This window comes from Malaclemys terrapin, chromosome 8 (genome assembly GCF_027887155.1).
Source record: "Malaclemys terrapin pileata isolate rMalTer1 chromosome 8, rMalTer1.hap1, whole genome shotgun sequence".
In the NCBI taxonomy this organism is placed as follows: domain Eukaryota; kingdom Metazoa; phylum Chordata; order Testudines; family Emydidae; genus Malaclemys; species Malaclemys terrapin.
This window is the reverse complement of record NC_071512.1, coordinates 49,450,218-49,468,903: the sequence shown is the minus strand read 5'-3', so window position 1 is coordinate 49,468,903 and position 18,686 is coordinate 49,450,218. Positions and strand designations below refer to the sequence as shown.

General features: G+C 47.4%; 1 protein-coding gene across 1 annotated transcript in view; it reads left to right on the top strand.

Moving 5' to 3' along the window:
- Positions 1 to 18,686, top strand: part of LOC128841939 (adenylate cyclase type 10-like) — a 69,059-nt gene that overhangs the window by 18,381 nt on the left and 31,992 nt on the right. The window contains exons 9-14 of the mRNA XM_054037481.1: positions 3,574 to 3,629; positions 4,636 to 4,665; positions 5,082 to 5,235; positions 7,922 to 8,074; positions 11,742 to 11,878; positions 13,819 to 13,944. Coding sequence (XP_053893456.1) covers positions 3,574 to 3,629; positions 4,636 to 4,665; positions 5,082 to 5,235; positions 7,922 to 8,074; positions 11,742 to 11,878; positions 13,819 to 13,944 — 656 coding nt within the window. The remainder of the gene's footprint in view (positions 1 to 3,573; positions 3,630 to 4,635; positions 4,666 to 5,081; positions 5,236 to 7,921; positions 8,075 to 11,741; positions 11,879 to 13,818; positions 13,945 to 18,686) is intronic.

Here is an 18,686-nt window from a genome sequence, read left to right as displayed (position 1 = left end):
CCAGAGCTTCACCTCCAGTTCCACACCAGGAAATGAGGGTTCAGTTGTGGCTTTGCATTACAGGGAGAACAGGGACTCACCACCCATGGGGAGGTCAAAGAGACATTGTGCCTGTGGAGTTGCCTAAGGAATGCGGCCTCTGTGGCACACTTGCAAAGGATGGACATGGGCTCCCTTTGGCCTGGAGTCAGCTCTGCTAGCTGGGGTAGAGAGCAGGTGGGGCTGTGGCCCATCTCTCTGGGGAGGCTAGTTCCAACAGCAATGCCAGCTCATGGCATTCTGCATTCCGGGAAGCACAAGAACTGTCATTACATGGGGATGTGCGTGAGGGAAGCTCCTTGCCCTCTTCTCCATCCCTTTCGCACACACACAGAGCTGCACACAGGCTGTTGGGAGACCTAGCTGGCTGATGTGGGGATAGTCAATACAAATTAGCACTACAGGAGTGGGGGTGGGGAGAGGGTGCATGAGCAGATGTGGCAAGAGGGACTGGACATTTGGGATTGCTGACTCCATGTTGCTCTCATTGCTTGCTAGACTAGTTTCCATCGGGGTTACCAGCGAGCCAGTGTTCTGCGGAGTAGTTGGCCATCATGTAAGGCACGAATACACAGATACAGTCTGTTTCTCTGGTCCTGTGCATGTTTGGTATCCCCTGGGTACCCACAGAGTGTGTGTGTAGGCTGCGTATTTTTGCTGGTGGAGGGGTATGTATGCATGGATATATATGGAGCTGTTCACAGGAGGATGAGCGGGAGCTCAGTTAACTTTTCAGTACCCATTTTCTTGCTCTCTCCACCACACAGTCATTGGCCAGAAGGTGAATCTCGCTGCCCGGATGATGATGTATTATCCGGGGTTAGTGTCCTGTGATGCAGTGACTTATGCCAACTCCAGGCTGCCTCATTACTTCTTTGAAGAGCTCCCCCGGACTGAGATGAAAGGACTTGTGAATCCCGGCGTGGTCTATCATTATCTTGGCATCAGTGAGAAACCGTAAGTGTCCCCTGTGACGTCATGCTCAGAACACTCAGAACTGTGAGCCACTGTTACCACTCTGCCTTAGCAAGAGCAAGAGCTTTGGTGCTGCTAAGCTGTGTGGCAGGTCCCTGACACATCAGTCTGTCTGCCTTGCCAGCAAACTCCTCAAGACTCTGCCAGTCTAAATGTTGGCTTGCCGGTAACAATCAGTGAGTCCCAGCTGCCAAGTTCCCCAGAGACGTCTCCCTGCAGCATCCAGTCCCTCTCACTTTACGCTCACTGCCTCCAAAGAGACAGAGCGCACACCAGCCTGTTAGGTTAGCTGAAGCCTCACACTTCACTTTAATACACAGCACTGAGATGGTTTTGTAATAAAATAAGACAAAGGTTATTCACAAAGCCCTTGGGTTTAAGTGATGCTAAGCAAGGGGAAAAGAGACAGGCAAGACCACAAACAAAATAAAACAAAACACACTTTCTAATGACGAAAATTGAATCTTAGCAAGTTGCAATCTTTGCCTAAGCAGTTTCTCACTTACATCATGTTTCCAGCAGCTCTTGCCTTTCAGGCCAAGAGAATCCAGCTTTCATAGCCTCAAAAGGTGCTGTACTCTACTCTCCCTGCAGTGATAGAGAACTAAAAGGTCTTTTTGTTCCACTTATATTACTCAAAGTCCAGAGTCTTCTCCCCAGTTTGTTTAGCTTGATGTCTTTGTTTTCCTTATATGTAAATATACTTCCATTGTCCTCTGCTGGTAGCCCAGCTGGTCAGACAGGTAAATACACATGCCTTTGCCTAGGGCAGGCTGGATTTTATGCTCTACTTCTCAAACACTTTTCATTAATATACTTCCAGCACACATCTATAACTCTTTGTACCCAACCTGTACATAGATCACACAATGATTTTTGGGACCAGCATGGCACCAGTTTACATACGATATCTTTCATAACACCTTTGAGATATATATCATGACAACTGTGTGTTGGGACAATGAGTGTGTCAGACCTGATGTGAGTTACAGTAGGGGGGCCATCTGCTAGTTGGCACTGAGGGGCTCCAGGAGTCACACCCCCATTTTACAACGGTGGAGGGGGAGGGGTGATGAAAGGGCAATTTTCCTTTGATCGGCACAAAGGGGGTGTGTGCTGTCCTGTCTGTTCAAAGCCACAATATGCATCAACCTTGCCCGAATCCAGAGCATCATCTCACAGCTGGCCTAGGGAATTTCATCTCCAAAGTCCTGTACTTCCCCACACAAGATCAACTCAAGGCAACTTAGTCAAGGAGACAAACAGCTGCTTGGACAGCAAATAGCTCAGTGTAAAAATACCTTCAACTGGCATATCTTTAATCAATCCTCATGTTTGAGAGAATGGGTAACTATAGTGTCTCATTTGCATCTCTCTCCCACTTACACATCAGCTCCAGCTACTAGGAGACTGGGAACTGCACCATGGAAATGTAGAAGCATTCAATGTTTCTCCATACACCTAGACAGCCCTCTAGACTCAGTCCAAATGACTTTCAGTTCAGATTAAGGGGCACAACAAACTAAGAAAGAACAAAAGTAAAGTCTCCATGAGGGAGCAGTTTGGGTCCCTTCTTTGGAACATGCTGCATCAGCCGTGCTGTCAGAAATTTAAAGGTGCAGTACAATCTCCCTCCCACCCCCCAAATTCATAGCAATTGTGGTGTAGCTAGCTAGTATTGAGTTCGGAGACCAAGTTTGCATGTGTTCTGTTTTTTCATATATCCTGATACATCCTTTCATCAACAACTGTTTATACAATATCTGCCTTGCTCTCATTGTCCAAATCCAAGGCTCCATTCCTACAAGTTCTTCTATGTGGAGGGAGCCCCATTAAAGTCAATGGGAGTCTGTATGTGGGGAACAATTTGCAGGAGTTGGGCCATTGTTAATGTATCGCTTGCTAAAGAGAGATTTTAAAAAGCAGCGCAGGAGCTCAGAGTACTCAGCGATTTCATTCACCTTCTTACTTATTAATGGCTTTACTTTCTTTTTCCATGACATGTTTATAGAAACTCTTATTCCCCTTACAGCCTTTGCCTAGTATTAACTCATTCTGCTTTTTTTGCTTTCCTTATCTTTTCCTCTGCAAGCTTTATTGAATCTGTCTATTCCTACTTGTCTCTCATCTCTCACCCATTTGCAATACAGAATTGTTTGTTACCTTCAGATCCTTGAGCAGCTTCAGGAAGCCAGGCTAATAGGCATTGCATTGCATTGTTCTTTACTAGAGAAATCATAGACTGCTGTGCCTCATTTCCTTCTTAGCTCTCCAGTTCTCACCGATGGATATTAATACACCCTCCCATTACACCAGGCGCATTAGACTCCTTACTTATTGATGTTCCTTTAGCGCTCTTCTGAAGGGAAACCCCATGACACTACTTCACTCCATCTCAACTTGAGCTTCTGGGTGCAGGAGGCTAAGAATAATGAAACCCTTCTTGGAAGCAGTGCTTGGATTCAGAGAGAGTGGGCAGCCCAGCTGCACCCCCACTCAGTCTGACCAGGAGTATTTTCGCTCTTTAACTGCAGCTTTCCTTTCTCTTCCTCCTTGCAGAATGATTGGCCAAGCGTATCTCACCAAGGAGAGGTCTGAGTATTACCACTTACTGGGTAGGTGGACAGAGCTCTTCGGAACTCCAGTTGATTTGTCATTAGGAACCTGTGGAGCAGTTGTTGCTGCTGGGAAAAGGATGCCCAAGGAAGAGATGGATGTGGGGGGAAATGTCTGAGGGGGACCCACTACTTGAGGATATTAAGTGACTGACCATTGGGATCATTCAGAAATGTAAAGCTCTGAGATGTGCTCGGGATGCTCTTAAAGATACAGGGCCTTTACACTGACATTGTGGTGCCTGATCCTGCAGGTTTTATATGGTGCTATGGACCGCAGGATCTATCCATGGTCAGACAAGAGTATGGAATACATGTTTGCAGTGTTGTTGTAGCCGTGTTGCTCCGAGGATAGGAGAGAGACAAGGTGGGTGAGAGAATAGCTTTTATTGGACTAGTTCCTGTGGTGGAAGAAACAAACTTTCCAGCAGAGGTGTTAACTGTCCACTTCATTTTAAGTGGTCTCAGGCAACATGTGTGATCTCCTTATGCTTAACCATCTGTGTGTAGCTGTGACACTCTGGTTACCTTCCCCAGACCCGAAGAGTAGCTCTGTGAGACTTGAAAGCTTGTCTCTTCCACTAGCCAAAGTTGATCCAATAAAGATATTCCTCATACTCACCACCTTGTCTCGAAGGAATACATGCACATTCTTACCCCTCATATTCACTCCCTTTGTGTCTTTGATTAGCATCTTTTCACTTTACTGACAAATGGAGTTGAAACAAAATGCTAGAGTCCTGCACCCCAATACCTCCAATGGGGGGAGGGATAGCTCAGTGGTTTGAGCATTGGCTTGCTAAACCCAGGGTTGTGAGCTCAATCCTTGAGGGGGCCAATTAGGGATCTGGGGAAAAAACAACCTACCTGTCAGGGACAGTACTTTGTCCTGCTAGTGAAGGCAGGGGACTGGACTTGATGACCTTCAAGGTCCCTTCCCTTTCTATGAGATAAATACCAGGTGAGCCCCACCTCATCTCTAAATTTTAATCCTGTTGCCCTGTAGGAGCTGATGAATCTCCTGGTTGGCAGGCTGGTAAGGAGAGATGTAAATTATACTTCCCTGTGCCAGCTCTAGTGAATGTAGCTCAGGGTCTGTAAAGGAGACTGGATACAAATCTGAAGAGTGACACCGGGTATTGGAATGAACAAGTGGTTGTGTGACGATAGGAATAATGTGGTCACACTTCTTTGTGTGTGTGGTGGGGAGGGTAGCAGTGGTGTGCTGGAATCTGGACAGTCGGGTTTGGGAATATGCTAGAGAGGGAAGGTGCAATTATCAAAATGAGTGGGGAGAAAGGGATAGATAAGGATTGCAGCAGAGGTGGAAATGAACCAGTGACTTATGTATGCATTTCCGATATGGGTGGAGACATACTGCCACTGCTAAGCAAAGAGGGAAAGGGATGTCCATTGGTCTTTGCTTTCTTAAAGTCACTCCTTGTTTCTTAGGTCAGGAAAAAGAGCTTGAAATCTATGACACTTTATTGAAAGGATTTGTGGCGTCTACAGAAGGCCGCGTCATAATGTATGAAGGCCTTATGGGCTATGGAAAGAGCCAGTTACTTGCTGAAATTGCCTACTTAGGCCAGGAGGCTGGCTACAAGTAAGTGCCTTTAACTTCACTTTGATACACCTGACCCCCTGTGCCCCACACACCTCTGCCCTTGCATCGTGATCCTGAGCTGCAACATTCCTACAGAGATTGCAATAATGCCAAATGGTATGGAGGCTTTGTGAGGCTGGCACAGATTGAGATGGCCAAATGCCTGTCTAATTGGCTGAAAGCTGACCTCTAATGGCTTAAATGAGCCCTGCATGGGGGAGAGGAGCTTTTAGTAACTTCCTCCTTTAGTACAACTATTATTTCACGTACAGAAATAGCCAGCACAGTCACAGGGGCGATGAAACAACCAGTGGTCCAATCGTACCTCTCAATGCCAGCCTGCTGCTCTGATTCATAGTTCCTCTGCTGTCGGCACCGTCCTACCAAGAGCAGGACTAAGACCAACAGTTTATTTCACATAGGTGGTAGTTTAATTGTTCAGCTGGACTTAGACGGAGGATCTAGAAGCAGAGGCCTTGGTATATTCACGTACACATGCCCTAGATGATGCAAACCCTGTATGGGAAGGATAGACACTGAGATGAACATGTGCGTCTCACTAGGCTGGACATTTCAATCAGGGCTTTTCCCATGAATGTGTATATCATGAACAGGAATGCTGCCTCTTCTGCTTACTGTTCTCATTTTTTTCTGACTAGTTTCCCACCTCTGCCGAGGTTTCCAAAATGGATCATGAAGCAAGGACAGAGGAGATGGAACTATTTCTTGTGAAAATACTACAGAAGGTGAACCACTCTCTTTATTGTGAAACGGAGAGAAATGATTCCCCAGACTGCACTGGACTTGCAGATTCTGCTAATGAGCAGCTGGTTAGCAGGCTGGGAATACGGTGTACTCCGGTCATTTTCCTTATGTCCTTATCCTCTATATCCCTCCTCAATCCTAATTCCTGTTACCTGCACTCACTGTGTGATGTCTAAAGTTAGAGGGCAGGAACTATGTCTTTCTGTACCACCGAGTGCACTTTCTGGCCCTTCTCAGATTCAGATTATGGGATGGATTCTCCATGAAACTGGCTCACGCTTTGTCCCAAAGCTTGGATCTCCTCCCAAAATGCAGGGACTATACCCCCAGAGTGGAAAAACATAAATAACCCCCCTTTCCAAAAGAGTGTAATCATCTTGGGGTGACATTGCCCATGGTGTGCAGGGACACAGCCCTCTTACACGTGCATGAATGAAGTGGGATAAGCTGTCTGGGAGGAAAGCTCTGGACCTTGTCTCCTCCCTAGTCAGCACAGAAGGTCACGTTAGAGGTGGTCGGGGGGGGTCAGGCCATGGGCGGGGCCATGGATCCATGTGTATGCAGACCCAGTGGCGTAGCCAGGTTCTAACTGCAGGGGGAGCAAACATAAAAAAGGCGCCCCCCCCTTGGCTCCTCCTCTTGCCACGCCCCTTAGCTGGCTCCTCCAGCCGTACCGCGTCTCCCCCGCCTTGGCTCCTCTGGCCACGCTGCGGCCATGCTGCGCCCCCCCTCGGAGGGGCTCAGTCCGGGGGGAGGGGGCTAGGCATGGCACTGCCTGGCCCGGCCGAGGAAGTTTTTAGGGTGCGGTCGGAGAAGGGAGGGAGAAGAGGCGAGAAAGTTTCATGTGCCCCCGGGCGGGACTCACCAGCTGCCGAGCGACCTTGGACTCAGAGGAAAACATGACACCGCGCTGGGCGGCCACCGCGGGAGGGGGAGGGAAGAGGCTCGTGGGAAACTCCAGGTGGTGCGGGCTGCCCCCCTGCCCTGAGGCCGGGCTGGAGGCTGCGGGCGCGGGGAAGGGGTGCCGGGCGCTGCTCGCTTCTCCTGGGGGCTGTGGGGGAGCGGAGCAGTGGGGTGGGCAGCAGCTGGCAGGCGGGCAGATCCCCACCTCTCTCCGGCAGCTTCCTGCTTCCCTTGGCCCGGGCGGGTGTGCTTGGCAGCCCAGCACTGGACCCAGAGAAGAAGCCTGTTGCTGCTTCCTGATATTTGTCCCCCGATCGCTTCCGGGAGGCGCCTGGGACATTAGACGTGTTGGGGCTTCTTGTCCCCTCTCCCATCCCTGCCTCTCTTTGCACTGTATAATGGGCTGCGAGCTGCTGCTAGGAGATGGTGCTGCTGCTGCATCCAGGGGCGGGGAGCGCTCAGCCGCTGAGCCCTGAGCCGCCGCAGGAGGTGGCTGCGGCGATGTTGGGGCCATGCTGAGCATGGGGCGCAATGGCCGAGGAGCCGGCCCCTTCGCTCCTCCGGCCGCGCCCGCCCCCCCAATGGCTCCTCCGGCCATGCTGCCCCCCCTTGCCTGCAGGAGCCCAGCGCCGGCCCGGCAGGCGCCACTTTTGAAAAATGTGCTGAGGGGAAGCGGCTGCTTCCCCTGCACCCCCCTAGCTACGCTACTGTGCAGATCCCCATATCCTATCTAACCAACACAAAGGAGCTGCAGTTGCTCTTCCACCCCATAGGTTGGAGTAGCAGTCACGGGGGTGGGGGTATGACACCTCTGGCCCTGGCCTGAAGGCAAGATATACGTAACTGAAGCAACACCTTATTCAGGCGATTTTTTTGCCCTTTTTTAGGTAGTGGAGAAAAACATTCTCATTTTTGTCATTGATGAAGCCCACTTCATTGATCCTGTATCATGGGAATTTCTGGACAACTTGCTCTCCAGCATCCCAGTGTTTATGGTCATGTCTCTATCTCCTCCCAGCCACCAAGCACGGCCGCCTTGTGTCTCTGCTGCAAACATCATTAACAGCACAAAGACCACCTACGTTCAGCTGCGGGAGCTAAAACCCTCTGTGATCCTGCAAAAAGCCTGCCAGGACCTTGGGGTGGTCAGCATCTCCCGGGAGCTAGAAATGTAAGTGATAGGCACCTGATCTGTGCTCTTAGCTGCAAACCAACCTTTCTCCGCAAAACAGAGGGGAGCAGGTCCATAAAGGAGGAACCAAATGGCTCATGGTCAAGTGACTGACTCTGTAGGGTCCATGAAAGCAGGGTCAAAACAGCCCAATAGCCTAGCACCTAGTAAAACATGGTTGGTCCTAACTGTATGCTGTTCCATCTAGGGCTTGGCAAAGATTCACTGTAGCCTAGTGGATAGAGCACTGGATTGGGACTGAGGTTTATTCCTGGCTCTATCACTGTCTTATTGGGTGACCTTGGGCAGATCACGTTGTTTCTCTGTCCCTCAGTTTCCCCATCTGTATAATGAAGCTGATTATACTGCCTCTGAAAAAACACTGATGAAAAGCACTATAGAAAGTCCAGATATTATTGTTATTAACATATAGCTCTTGGCTTGTCACTGCCTTCTAATGTTCTGGTTTGCACATACATCCCAGGGCAGTTGCTTGGGGATCTCTCGATCAGTTTGCTCCTAGGCAGAGAGTTAAGGTGGTACCATCCATCCCCTCTGCTGTGGTGAAGAGTAGTGAGCGCAGAAGGCTAAGATGTTAACTTGACCTTTGTTTCCTGCCCCACCATTCAGCACTCAGGTGTGAGTGCATCTTAGTACAGGAACTGCCCTGTCAAAATTCCTTCAACTACTCACTCAACGCAAAGAGGGAAAATACAGTCTGAGCTGTTTGAGCTCTGACAGGGAAGTGGCTCTGCGTTGGAACTAGTCTGACTGGAGTGTTTATCAGAGTCCTTTAGAGGGAAGGTGGTCAGAATTCTTTGCTGATATTAAAGGGCCTACCCCTTTGGGGAAAGGAAAGAAAGGCTAGGTTTGCTGCTGGGTTTCAGGTTAACATGGTCAGAGATTATTCCAGCTCTTTAGGCAAAGGGGTTGGCACAGGAGGGGGAGGGAAGGTGAGGCAGCAAAGGTTGGGGAAATGCGGTTTTCTGTCTGGGGTTGTCCCAGGAATCAATGCAGGCAGGGCAGCTTCAGACAGGTTCAGTGGTGGCATGTCTGGCTTGCAGAGCTTGAGAGGGTGTCTTGGCCTGTCATGATGGTGCAATGTGGTTCAGTCAGCCTCAGAGTTGGTTGGATGGAAGCTGAGGAGGAGCGTAGAATCAGGCAGCGGGGACAGGTGAGGGAGAAGAAACCAACAGAAATCTTCAGTCTCCCATCCCCTAGGCAGTCTGGGATCCAGTTGGTCCAGTGATGGGGCCCAAAGTCTGGGTGAAGCCTGGATGTCCTCAGAGTAATTCCCAGAGCCCACAAACAAAGGTAAAATCATCAAAGTAAAGCATAAGCTTTCTGGAGTAACCCCCCAGCCATCAAGTGCCAGTGGTTCCTACGTCTCTTCTCAACATGTCCCACAGGGGGCAGGTGGTGACTTACCTACCCATCTATCTTCATTATTCCAGCCAGCTGAACACAGCTGCCAGTACCTCAAATTTGGGCAATTCCTTCCAGTTCTAGACTCTTTATACCTATTTCTATATCCATTTGTGACCTGCTGAGAGTCCTCAGCGTTGTATCAGCAGTTCCCTTTTTGCTTAGGTAAAACCCAGTCTGTACTAGGCTTCCATCTCCAGTTTTATAAACAGACTTAGCGAACGTCTATCTCCAGGTTGCCCTTTCACCCATTCAAATTGCAAGGCTAAAAATTCATTAAACCTTATTTGATACCTGCTTGCAGCTAAAAGCAATCAACCAAAAAAAAAACCCTGCACAGTGCATTTTAAAATGTTATCCTTATTGGTTTTTCCATTTTACTACTGTAATGCAGATGGCCATGCCAGTACTGTTTCCATATTTGCTAAGATACTAAAGCTAAGCATGGTACGAAAACACTGGATGTTTTTTCTAAAAGATATGCTCTAGTTTCAACAGGAATTATTTCAGGGAAATTCTATGGACTGTATTATACTGGCGGTGAGACTAGCTGATCACAGTGGTTTCTTCTGGCCTTAGAATCTGTGAATCGATGAAACATCAGGTAATGAGCGGACTTGGGGGATATTTTGCCAAAGGAAGCTTTACTGACATTTTGAGTCTTTGCAATTCAAGTGGCTGAGAGGCTGCAAATGTCATAGCAACTGGTCAACAGATATTGGCCGAGCCTGTTTAAAACATTGCAAATCAAAAACCTGGTATAAAATGGAGAGATTTTCAAAAGAGCAACCGGAAGTTAGATGCCTAACTGCTGTATGTGCCTAAGCGAATCTCCTTACCCTCCTCCTGGTTTTGTATAAGTACTGTAGAAGGGACCCTTAAAATAACTCCAAGGACTCCTATGTGACCCCCACACTGGTGTAACCATAGGATCCTAGATTCCATTGTGTGCATTGACTGAAGCAAGAAGTCCCGTGGGGGAGAGGAGGACAGTAATTAATTAAAGATTGAATCATAGTGTGTATGCACAATTAAAGTTGTATGGGTGATGTCAATGGGAGCTGCTGGGTTCTCAGCACTTTTGAAATAATCAGGCAATTTATTTAAGTGCCCAAATATGGATTTAAGAGTCTTACTTTAGGCTCCCATTTTTGAAAATCTTGGCATTTATTTATATTATAGTAACACCTAAGGGTGCCAGTCAGGATGAGGGCTCCAGTGTCCCTGCCCTAAAAACACTGAGACTGTATGTTACAACAGGTAGTCAAAGAGGGTGGTGGTGGTGGTGGGAATGGGAGGGTGAGAGTTAGGCCTGGTCCACACTAACCCTCCACTTCAAACTAAGGTACGCAAATTCAGCTACGTTAATAACGTAGCTGAATTCAAAGTACCTTAGTTCGAACTTACCGCGGGTCCAGATGCGGCAGGCAGGCTCCCCCGTTGATGCCGCGTACTCCTCTCGCCGAGCTGGAGTACCGGCATCGACGGGGAGCACTTCCGGGATCGATCCCAGAAGATCGATTGCTTACTTCCGGGTCCGGAGGTAAGTGTAGACCTACCCTTAGTCAAACAAGTACATTTTAGCACAATGAACAGTGCTTATGGCTTGCCATCTGCGTTGCCAATGTCAACTGACAGTGTCTTGCAGGCATAAAGGCAGAGGTGACTTTTAAGGAGGGATTTGAAGAAAGAAAAGGTGGGGACTAGATGGACTTTGCCAGAGAGCTTTTCTGTGACTGATAGGGCTTTATGGGAGAAAGGAGGAAGGTGTTTAAGGAAGAGGCTGGCTGTGACAGGTTGGAACTCTGCAGGAAGGTGGTGACACCTATGTGATGAGTTAGCAGAGAATATTTAGGCTTGACATGGGTCCAGTTTTAGTAACCTACTTGCTATTAGTAACATTTAAAAACAAACATGGGGCCAGATTCTCAGCTGTTGTAAATGACCATAGCTACGTTAAGTGCTGATTTACACCTGACTGTCATTTGAATATGAGCCTGATCCCCTGCCCTGCTGCTCATTCACCCCACGACACACTCTGTATCTTCAGTACAGCCCTGCAATCTACCACGTAGGAGGCATACAGGACACTTGATGCAGCCTCGTCCATTTCAACTGCAACCTTAGATGTTGTTAAGGCACCTGTCACCATGGTATCTACGTAGCTACCATCCCCAACATCGCCCAAGGAGAATAACAGTCCCTTATTTTAATGGTCAGTGATAGTTTTGTCTCTCTTTAGGTTCTTGATACAGAGAAGCCATGGAATCCCATTTTACTGCGAGGAGTTGCTGCAGAACCTCCATTTAAAGAACATGCTCATCTTCCATCTTTGGGAGGAGGAGGAAGAAGTAGATGATGAGTGGGAAGGCCTTTTCAGTAAGCTACTTGTCATTAACTCATCATCACTTGGTAACCTGGTCTGTTCATTCCCTCTGAAGCACCTGGCATTGGCCACTGTTGCAAGACAGGTTTCAGAGTAACAGCCGTGTTAGTCCGTATCCGCAAAAAGAAGAACAGGAGTACTTGTGGCACCTTAGAGACTAACAAATTTATTAGAGCATAAGCTTTCGTGGACTGCAGCCCACTTCTTCGGATGCACTATATGCACTATATGCATCCGAAGAAGTGGGCTGCAGTCCACGAAAGCTTATGCTCTAATAAATTTGTTAGTCTCTAAGGTGCCACAAGTACTCCTGTTCTTCTTTTTGCAAGACAGGTTCTTATGTTCTTAAATGCCACAGCCCATTGTATAGTGTATAGTGACTCACCCTCCCGGGCAGTTCTCATCTTTCTGGGAATGTTTGTCGGCCTGGCACTGGCTGCTGGAATTCAGGGAAGGAAGGAGGGTGCAAGGGGCAAAGAGGAGATGTGCTGAGGGGAATGGAAAGAGTAGCTGAACAAGCTAGGAAAGGAGGCAAGACTGGGGCCAGGGGAGGCAGCAGAGAGGGTAAGTGGTGTACGTTCAGCAGTAGAATGCTGGGTTGCAGGGTTCCATTCCTGTCTCTGGGAGGGGAATGAGGTTGGGTGATTAAAGCATGGGACTGAGTTAGAACTCTTGGATGCTATTTGTCCCTGAGAAATTTCTATTCCTGCTCCAAATCTTTGGGACACTAAAGCTGCTCAAAAAGAGGGCAGGTGGAAAATATGCATTTTTTTAACGTTAACAAAACTGCTGAACCATTTTAAGTCTTAACTTTTCAAAAAAACAAATCTGAGGCAGAGACCAAGCATGGAAAATTTCAGTCCCAAAGCTTAATGCCTAACAAAGTTATAAGTCACTGAAAAAAGGTTATAATGCAATTTGTTAGCAACCTTAAAAGGTTTCCTCTATGTGCTACCCCTCTAATAGTGAATAGTTATAGTTTTCCATAATAGAATATGCTGACACCCAGTGAAATGAAAAAGCAACACATTTAAAACATTAAAGGAAACACTTTCCTACTTACCACACAGTTAATCTGTGGACTAATTGATACAAGATATTATGGTGACAAATATCTTCCAACCAAAAGATTTTGATATTTATGGGAATGGTATCACTTGCAGTTATACTAGCTAAGATATGAGAAGTGTAGCGGATAGATTCTTAGATATGTTGTTCAATATTCAGACAAAATACATTTGCCTGAAAACAAAAACAAACCCAGCACATCTGTCCATGTTTTTGATTATTAACATTTGATGGACATGCCTGGCTTGATAAATGGGTAATCAGAATAATACAATCACCAGAAACAAAACGTCTTGCATAGTGCAAAGGTGACACCCTGTTAAACAGAGAGATTTGATGATTATATTGTATAATGTTTCTTTAAATAAAAGCTGTTGTAAATATCAAAAACAAAATGATAATAATTCCATGGCAATGATTCTGTAAGCCTTTTAAAACTTCCTAAATAAATAAGGGGGAAGAGAAAAATAGCAGCCCAGCTCCTGCAAGCCATAAACCAGCCATTTACTTCCTGGGATTAGGCTAGTACTTCCCCATATATTAGTGCCAAATTTCCATAAGGGAAGAAGAGTTACGGTTTCCTCCTAAGATAGGCCATTGATCTGATTTAGTCTGGGAAATCTAGGCGACACCAAAGATTTGGCCCCCAGAAGAGCCAGTCTCGGAATGTTGTGATTAAGTAGAAATGCAATGGAACCTGTTTTGCATTCTGGGTGATAGAGTTTATTCTCACACCCAAATGGTTATAATGGCTGTTCCCATTAGATCTTGTCAAGTATTGTTTTGCTTTGGATAGATTTAAAAAGCAAACAAATTAAAATGTGAGTTCTTGTAATTGTTTTTTCTCCTCTTTCTCTCCGTGCAGCCAATGCCATCAAGGTCATCCCCTCCAAAACGGAATCGCTATCCAGCTCAGACAATGAATTGTACATTTGCACCATTCGCCAGAATGTTACGTTGCAAAATATTATGCTGCCCCCTACCTTAAAAGGTGAGGGTCTGATCCTGATGTCTCCCGCCAGTGGGGACACAATGTTTCTGTTCCTTAAGGGCAGCAGTTAAAGAGGGCCTGGGAGCTTGAATGCGGCAGACAGCGCAGATCTGAACTTTGGGGCAAAGCGGAGAAGCACGAGTCTGAGCTCTGCAGAATAGGCCAGACCTTCCAATTAGGCAAGAAGTATGCGTAGTGGTTCCTCACTCTCAAGTGGGGATGGAGGCCACCCGGCCTCACTACAGGCAGGTATTAATCAATAGTCTATGGGGAAGTTCTGGCCCGGGAGAGGGAGAGGGGGAGGGTAGAGCACAGGCAGTCTATGGCCTACAACCTCCTGACTGGAGCAGACAGCAATTAACAGTCTATAGCCCACAACCTCCTGGCTGGGGCAGAGCAAAAGCAGGCAAGCGCAGACCTAAGGTGCAGGGGTGGCTCTAGCTTTTTTGCCGCCCCAAGCACTGCAGGCAGGCTGCCTTCGGCGGCTTGCCTGCGGGAGGTCCGCCGGCCCCGTGGCTTTGGCATACCTGCCGCCGAATTGTCGCCGAATCCACGGGACCGGCGGTCCTCCCACAGGCAAGCCGCCGAAGGCTGCCTGACTGCCGCCCTCGCAGGGACCGGCAGGGTGCCCTCCGTGGCTTGCTGCCCAGGCATATGCTTGGTGCGCTGCTGTCTGGAGCCGCCACTGCTAAGGTGGGTAGACTGCCACCCCAGGGGTTAGGATGACCAGATGTCCCAATTTTATAGGGACAGTCCCGATTTTTGAGGCTTTTTCTTATATAGGCTCCTATTATCCTCTGTCCCGGTTTTTCACACTTGCTGTCTGGTCACCCTACCAGGGGTGGGGTTGGCAGCAGTGGATAGGGAGACCTGGGCCCACCCTACTCCACTGGGTCCCAGCCCAGGGCCCTAATGGTGGCAGTAAGGGCCGGCTTTAGGACCTGCGGAGCCCAATTCCGCCGTCTGGGTCTTCGGTGGCGGAGGGGTCCGCTCCGCATCTTCTGCGGCACTGAAGGACCTCCCGCTGCCAAAATGCAACCGGAACGGACCACGACCATGTGAGCCTAAAGCACGGGGCCATCTTAGGCGCGGGTGCGGGGCCCTCTTACCCGCGGGGCCCGATTCCGGGGAATTGGCTTAAAGCTGGCCCTGGTGGCGGGGAATCCTTGGGGATTCTCGTCTGTCTCCTCCGACTGCAGGGCGCAGCTCCACTCAGGGCCTAGTCTGCAGGGCCGTCCTTAGGATTTAAGGGCCCTATGCAGTATTATTAAACTGGTGCCCCTATGCCCGATGGCAGCCCGGGGGTGGGGGGAGGTTAGGGACGAGGCAGCAAAAGATACCGGCCCCCCGGCCTGCCTCACGGTGGTGGAGAGTCACAGTTCCCCGCAGAGACCCCCTTACCCTCTCCTTCACACGGAATGCGTGGTGCTGGCACATTCGGCTCTGTGAATACAGCCCCTGCCTAAGGAGACTGCAGTGCGCACTTGGTGTGCAGGAGCCAACCCGCTCTTACCTCCTGTCATGGGCAGTGGGTGAAGCTGCCCCTTGGGGAGGCTAGCTCCCCAGCCCACCTATTCTGCCTGTGGCCTCACCCATACTCCACTCCTGCTCTGCTCCAGGCCCCGCCCCACTCCACCCAGGCCCTACCCTCTCCCCATTGTCTCCCTCCTCTCTTCCCTCCCCCATCGTGCTCACCCCCTTCCAGCCAAATCCCTGAACCCAAATGAAGCAAATGATATTGGAAAAAAACACTCTTCTGCAATTTCTTTCTAAAGAAAATGGGGCATGTTTTCCACTGCATGCCAGATGGTGAAGACTGGACATGCAGAAGGTACCTAATTAAAAGCACTAAACTTGGAAATAAAAAAATGTCAGTCACAGGTTTTTTGATATGCCCTGAAGTTTGTCAGAGATTTATTTGCAAAAACTTTGTTGTAAGGGCGAGTCAGCTGTCTTGCTGAATACAACATTAAGTATGGAATACATGACGCAACTCTTCTCTGTTTTACATTTTCTTAATCAGTATTTCTAAGCTGATTTTATATTTTAAATGTACTCTTAAGCCTTCATAAAGTAATCATTCCAGATTACTACATATTTAACTCACTGAAATAAAAATATTATTTTAAATTAATCAGTCACAGAGGTTTAGTGTGTTCATAACAATGTTCATTGCTTTTAGAAAAAGGGAACACTAATTTACTTTGTGTGATCTCCATAACAATAGACATGCTTATGAAATTTCACCAACTTTAAAATATATGTTTCCAAAGATTTTAGGCATAACAAAGGATGTTATATCTTACTAAGTACTGATTTTGCTGAAGGGTTCTCTTAAAACTAGTTCATCATATAGTCAGAAGTAAAGAAAGGGAAACTCTGGAAGGAAAGGGGTGTTGTCTCTTTAAGGGCTCTCTTCAATGGGCGGGGCATATGAAGGGAAAAAGGGATGGACAGGAAGATTTTGGAAGCAAGTTTTTTTACTATAGTAATTAAAATTAAAATGTGTATTTTAGATAAGGGTGGTCTTTTGAAGGATTTATTTAAAAAACTATATCTGAAGATCCAAGCATTTCAGGCTGAAGATGATTGTGTATCTAAAAATCTATGCAAAGATTTTTTAGAGATGTGATTTTATAATCTTAAGGAAATCATCTGCAAACACTTGGAAGGTGGTAAGGTGATAGGGAATAGCCAGCATGGATTTGTAAAGAACAAATCGTGTCAAACCAATCTGATAGCTTTCTTTGATAGGATAACGAGTCTTGTGGATAAGGAAGAAGCTGTGGATGTGGTATACCTAGACTTTAGTAAGGCATTTGATATGGTCTTGCATGATATTCTTATCGATAAACTAGGCAAATACAATTTAGATGGGGCTACTATAAGGTGGGTGCATAACTGGCTGGATAACTGTACTCAGAGAGTTTTTATTAATGGTTCTCAATCCTGCTGGAAAGGCATAACAAGTGGGGTTCTGCAGGGGTCTGTTTTGGGACCGGCTCTGTTCAATATCTTCATTAACGACTTAGATATTGGCATAGAAAGTACGCTTATTAAGTTTGCAGATGATACCAAACTGGGAGGGATTGCAACTGCTTTGGAGGACAGGGTCATAATTCAAAATGATCTGGACAAATTGGAGAAATGGTCTGAGTTAAACAGGATGAAGTTTAACAAAGACAAATGCAAAGTGTTCCACTTAGGAAGGAAAAATCAGTTTCACACATACAGAATGGAAAGAGACTGTCTAGGAAGGAGTACGGCAGAAAGGGATCTAGGGGTTATAGTGGACCACAAGCTAAATATGAGTCAACAGTGTGATGCTGTTGCAAAAAAAGCAAACATGATTCTGGGATGTATTAACAGGTGTGTTGTGAGCAAGACATGAGAAGTCATTCTTCCGCTCTACTCTGCGCTGGCTAGGCCTCAACTGGAGTATTGTGTCCAGTTCTGGGCATCGCATTTCAAGAAAGATGTGGAGAAATTGGAGAGGGTCCAGAGAAGAGCAACAAGAATGCTTAAAGGTCTTGAGAACATGACCTATGAGGGAAGGCTGAAAGAATTGGGTTTGTTTAGTTTGGAAAAGAGAAGACTGAGAGGGGACATGATAGCAGTTTTCAGGTATCTAAAAGGGTGTCATAAGGAGGAGGGAGAAAACTTGTTCACCTTAGCCTCTAAGGGTAGAACGAGAAGCAATGGGCTTAAACTGCAGCAAGGGAGATTTAGGTTGGACATTAGGAAAAAGTTCCTAACTGTCAAGGTGGTTAAAACAAGGTGGTCACCAGGCTGCAGCAGCCAGCTATGGGAGCCTGCAGGAAGGGTCAGAACAGGGATAGGAAGAGGCAGGAGGGGGACACTAAGACCCAGTGGTGCCCTAAATTTTCAGGTGCCCTAAGTAGCCTCCTATGCCTAAGGACTGCCCTGCTAGTCTAGGATCATGTTGAGATCCCAGCTCCCTAGAAGAGAAATAGAATCATAGAATATCAGGGTTGGAAGGGACCTCAGTAGGTCATCCAACCCCCTGCTCAAAGCAGGACCAATTTCCAACTAAATCATCCCAGCCAGGGCTTTGTCAAGCCTGACCTTAAAAACCTCTAAGGAAGGGAGATTCCACCACTTCCCTAGGTAACCTATTCTAGTGCTTCACCACCCTCCTAGTGAAAAAGTTTTTCCTAATATCCAACCTAAACCTCCCCAACTGCAACTTGAGACCATTACTCCTTGTTCTCTCATCTGATACCACTGAGAACAGTCTAGATCCATCCTCTTTGGAACCCCCTTTCAGGTTGGTAGTTGAAAGCAGCTATCAAATCCCCCCTCATTCTTCTCTTCTGCAGACTAAACAATCCCAGTTCCCTCAGCCTTTCCTCATAAGTCATGTGCTCCAGCCCCCTAATAATTTTTGTTGCCTTCCGCTGGACTCTTTCCAATTTTTTCACATCCTTCTTGTAGTGTGGGGCCCAAAACTGGACACAGTACTCCAGCTGAGGCCTCACCAATGTCGAATAGAGAGGAATGATCACGTCCCTCGATCTGCTGGCAATGCCCCTACTTATACAGCCCAAAATGCAGTTAGCCTTCTTGGCAACAAGAGCACACTGTTGACTCATATCCAGCTTCTCGTCCGCTGTAACCCCTAGGTCCTTTTCTGCAGAACTGCCTCCTAGCCATTCGGTCCATAGTCTGTAACAGTGAATGGGATTCTTCCATCCTAAGTGCAGGACTCTGCACTTGTCCTT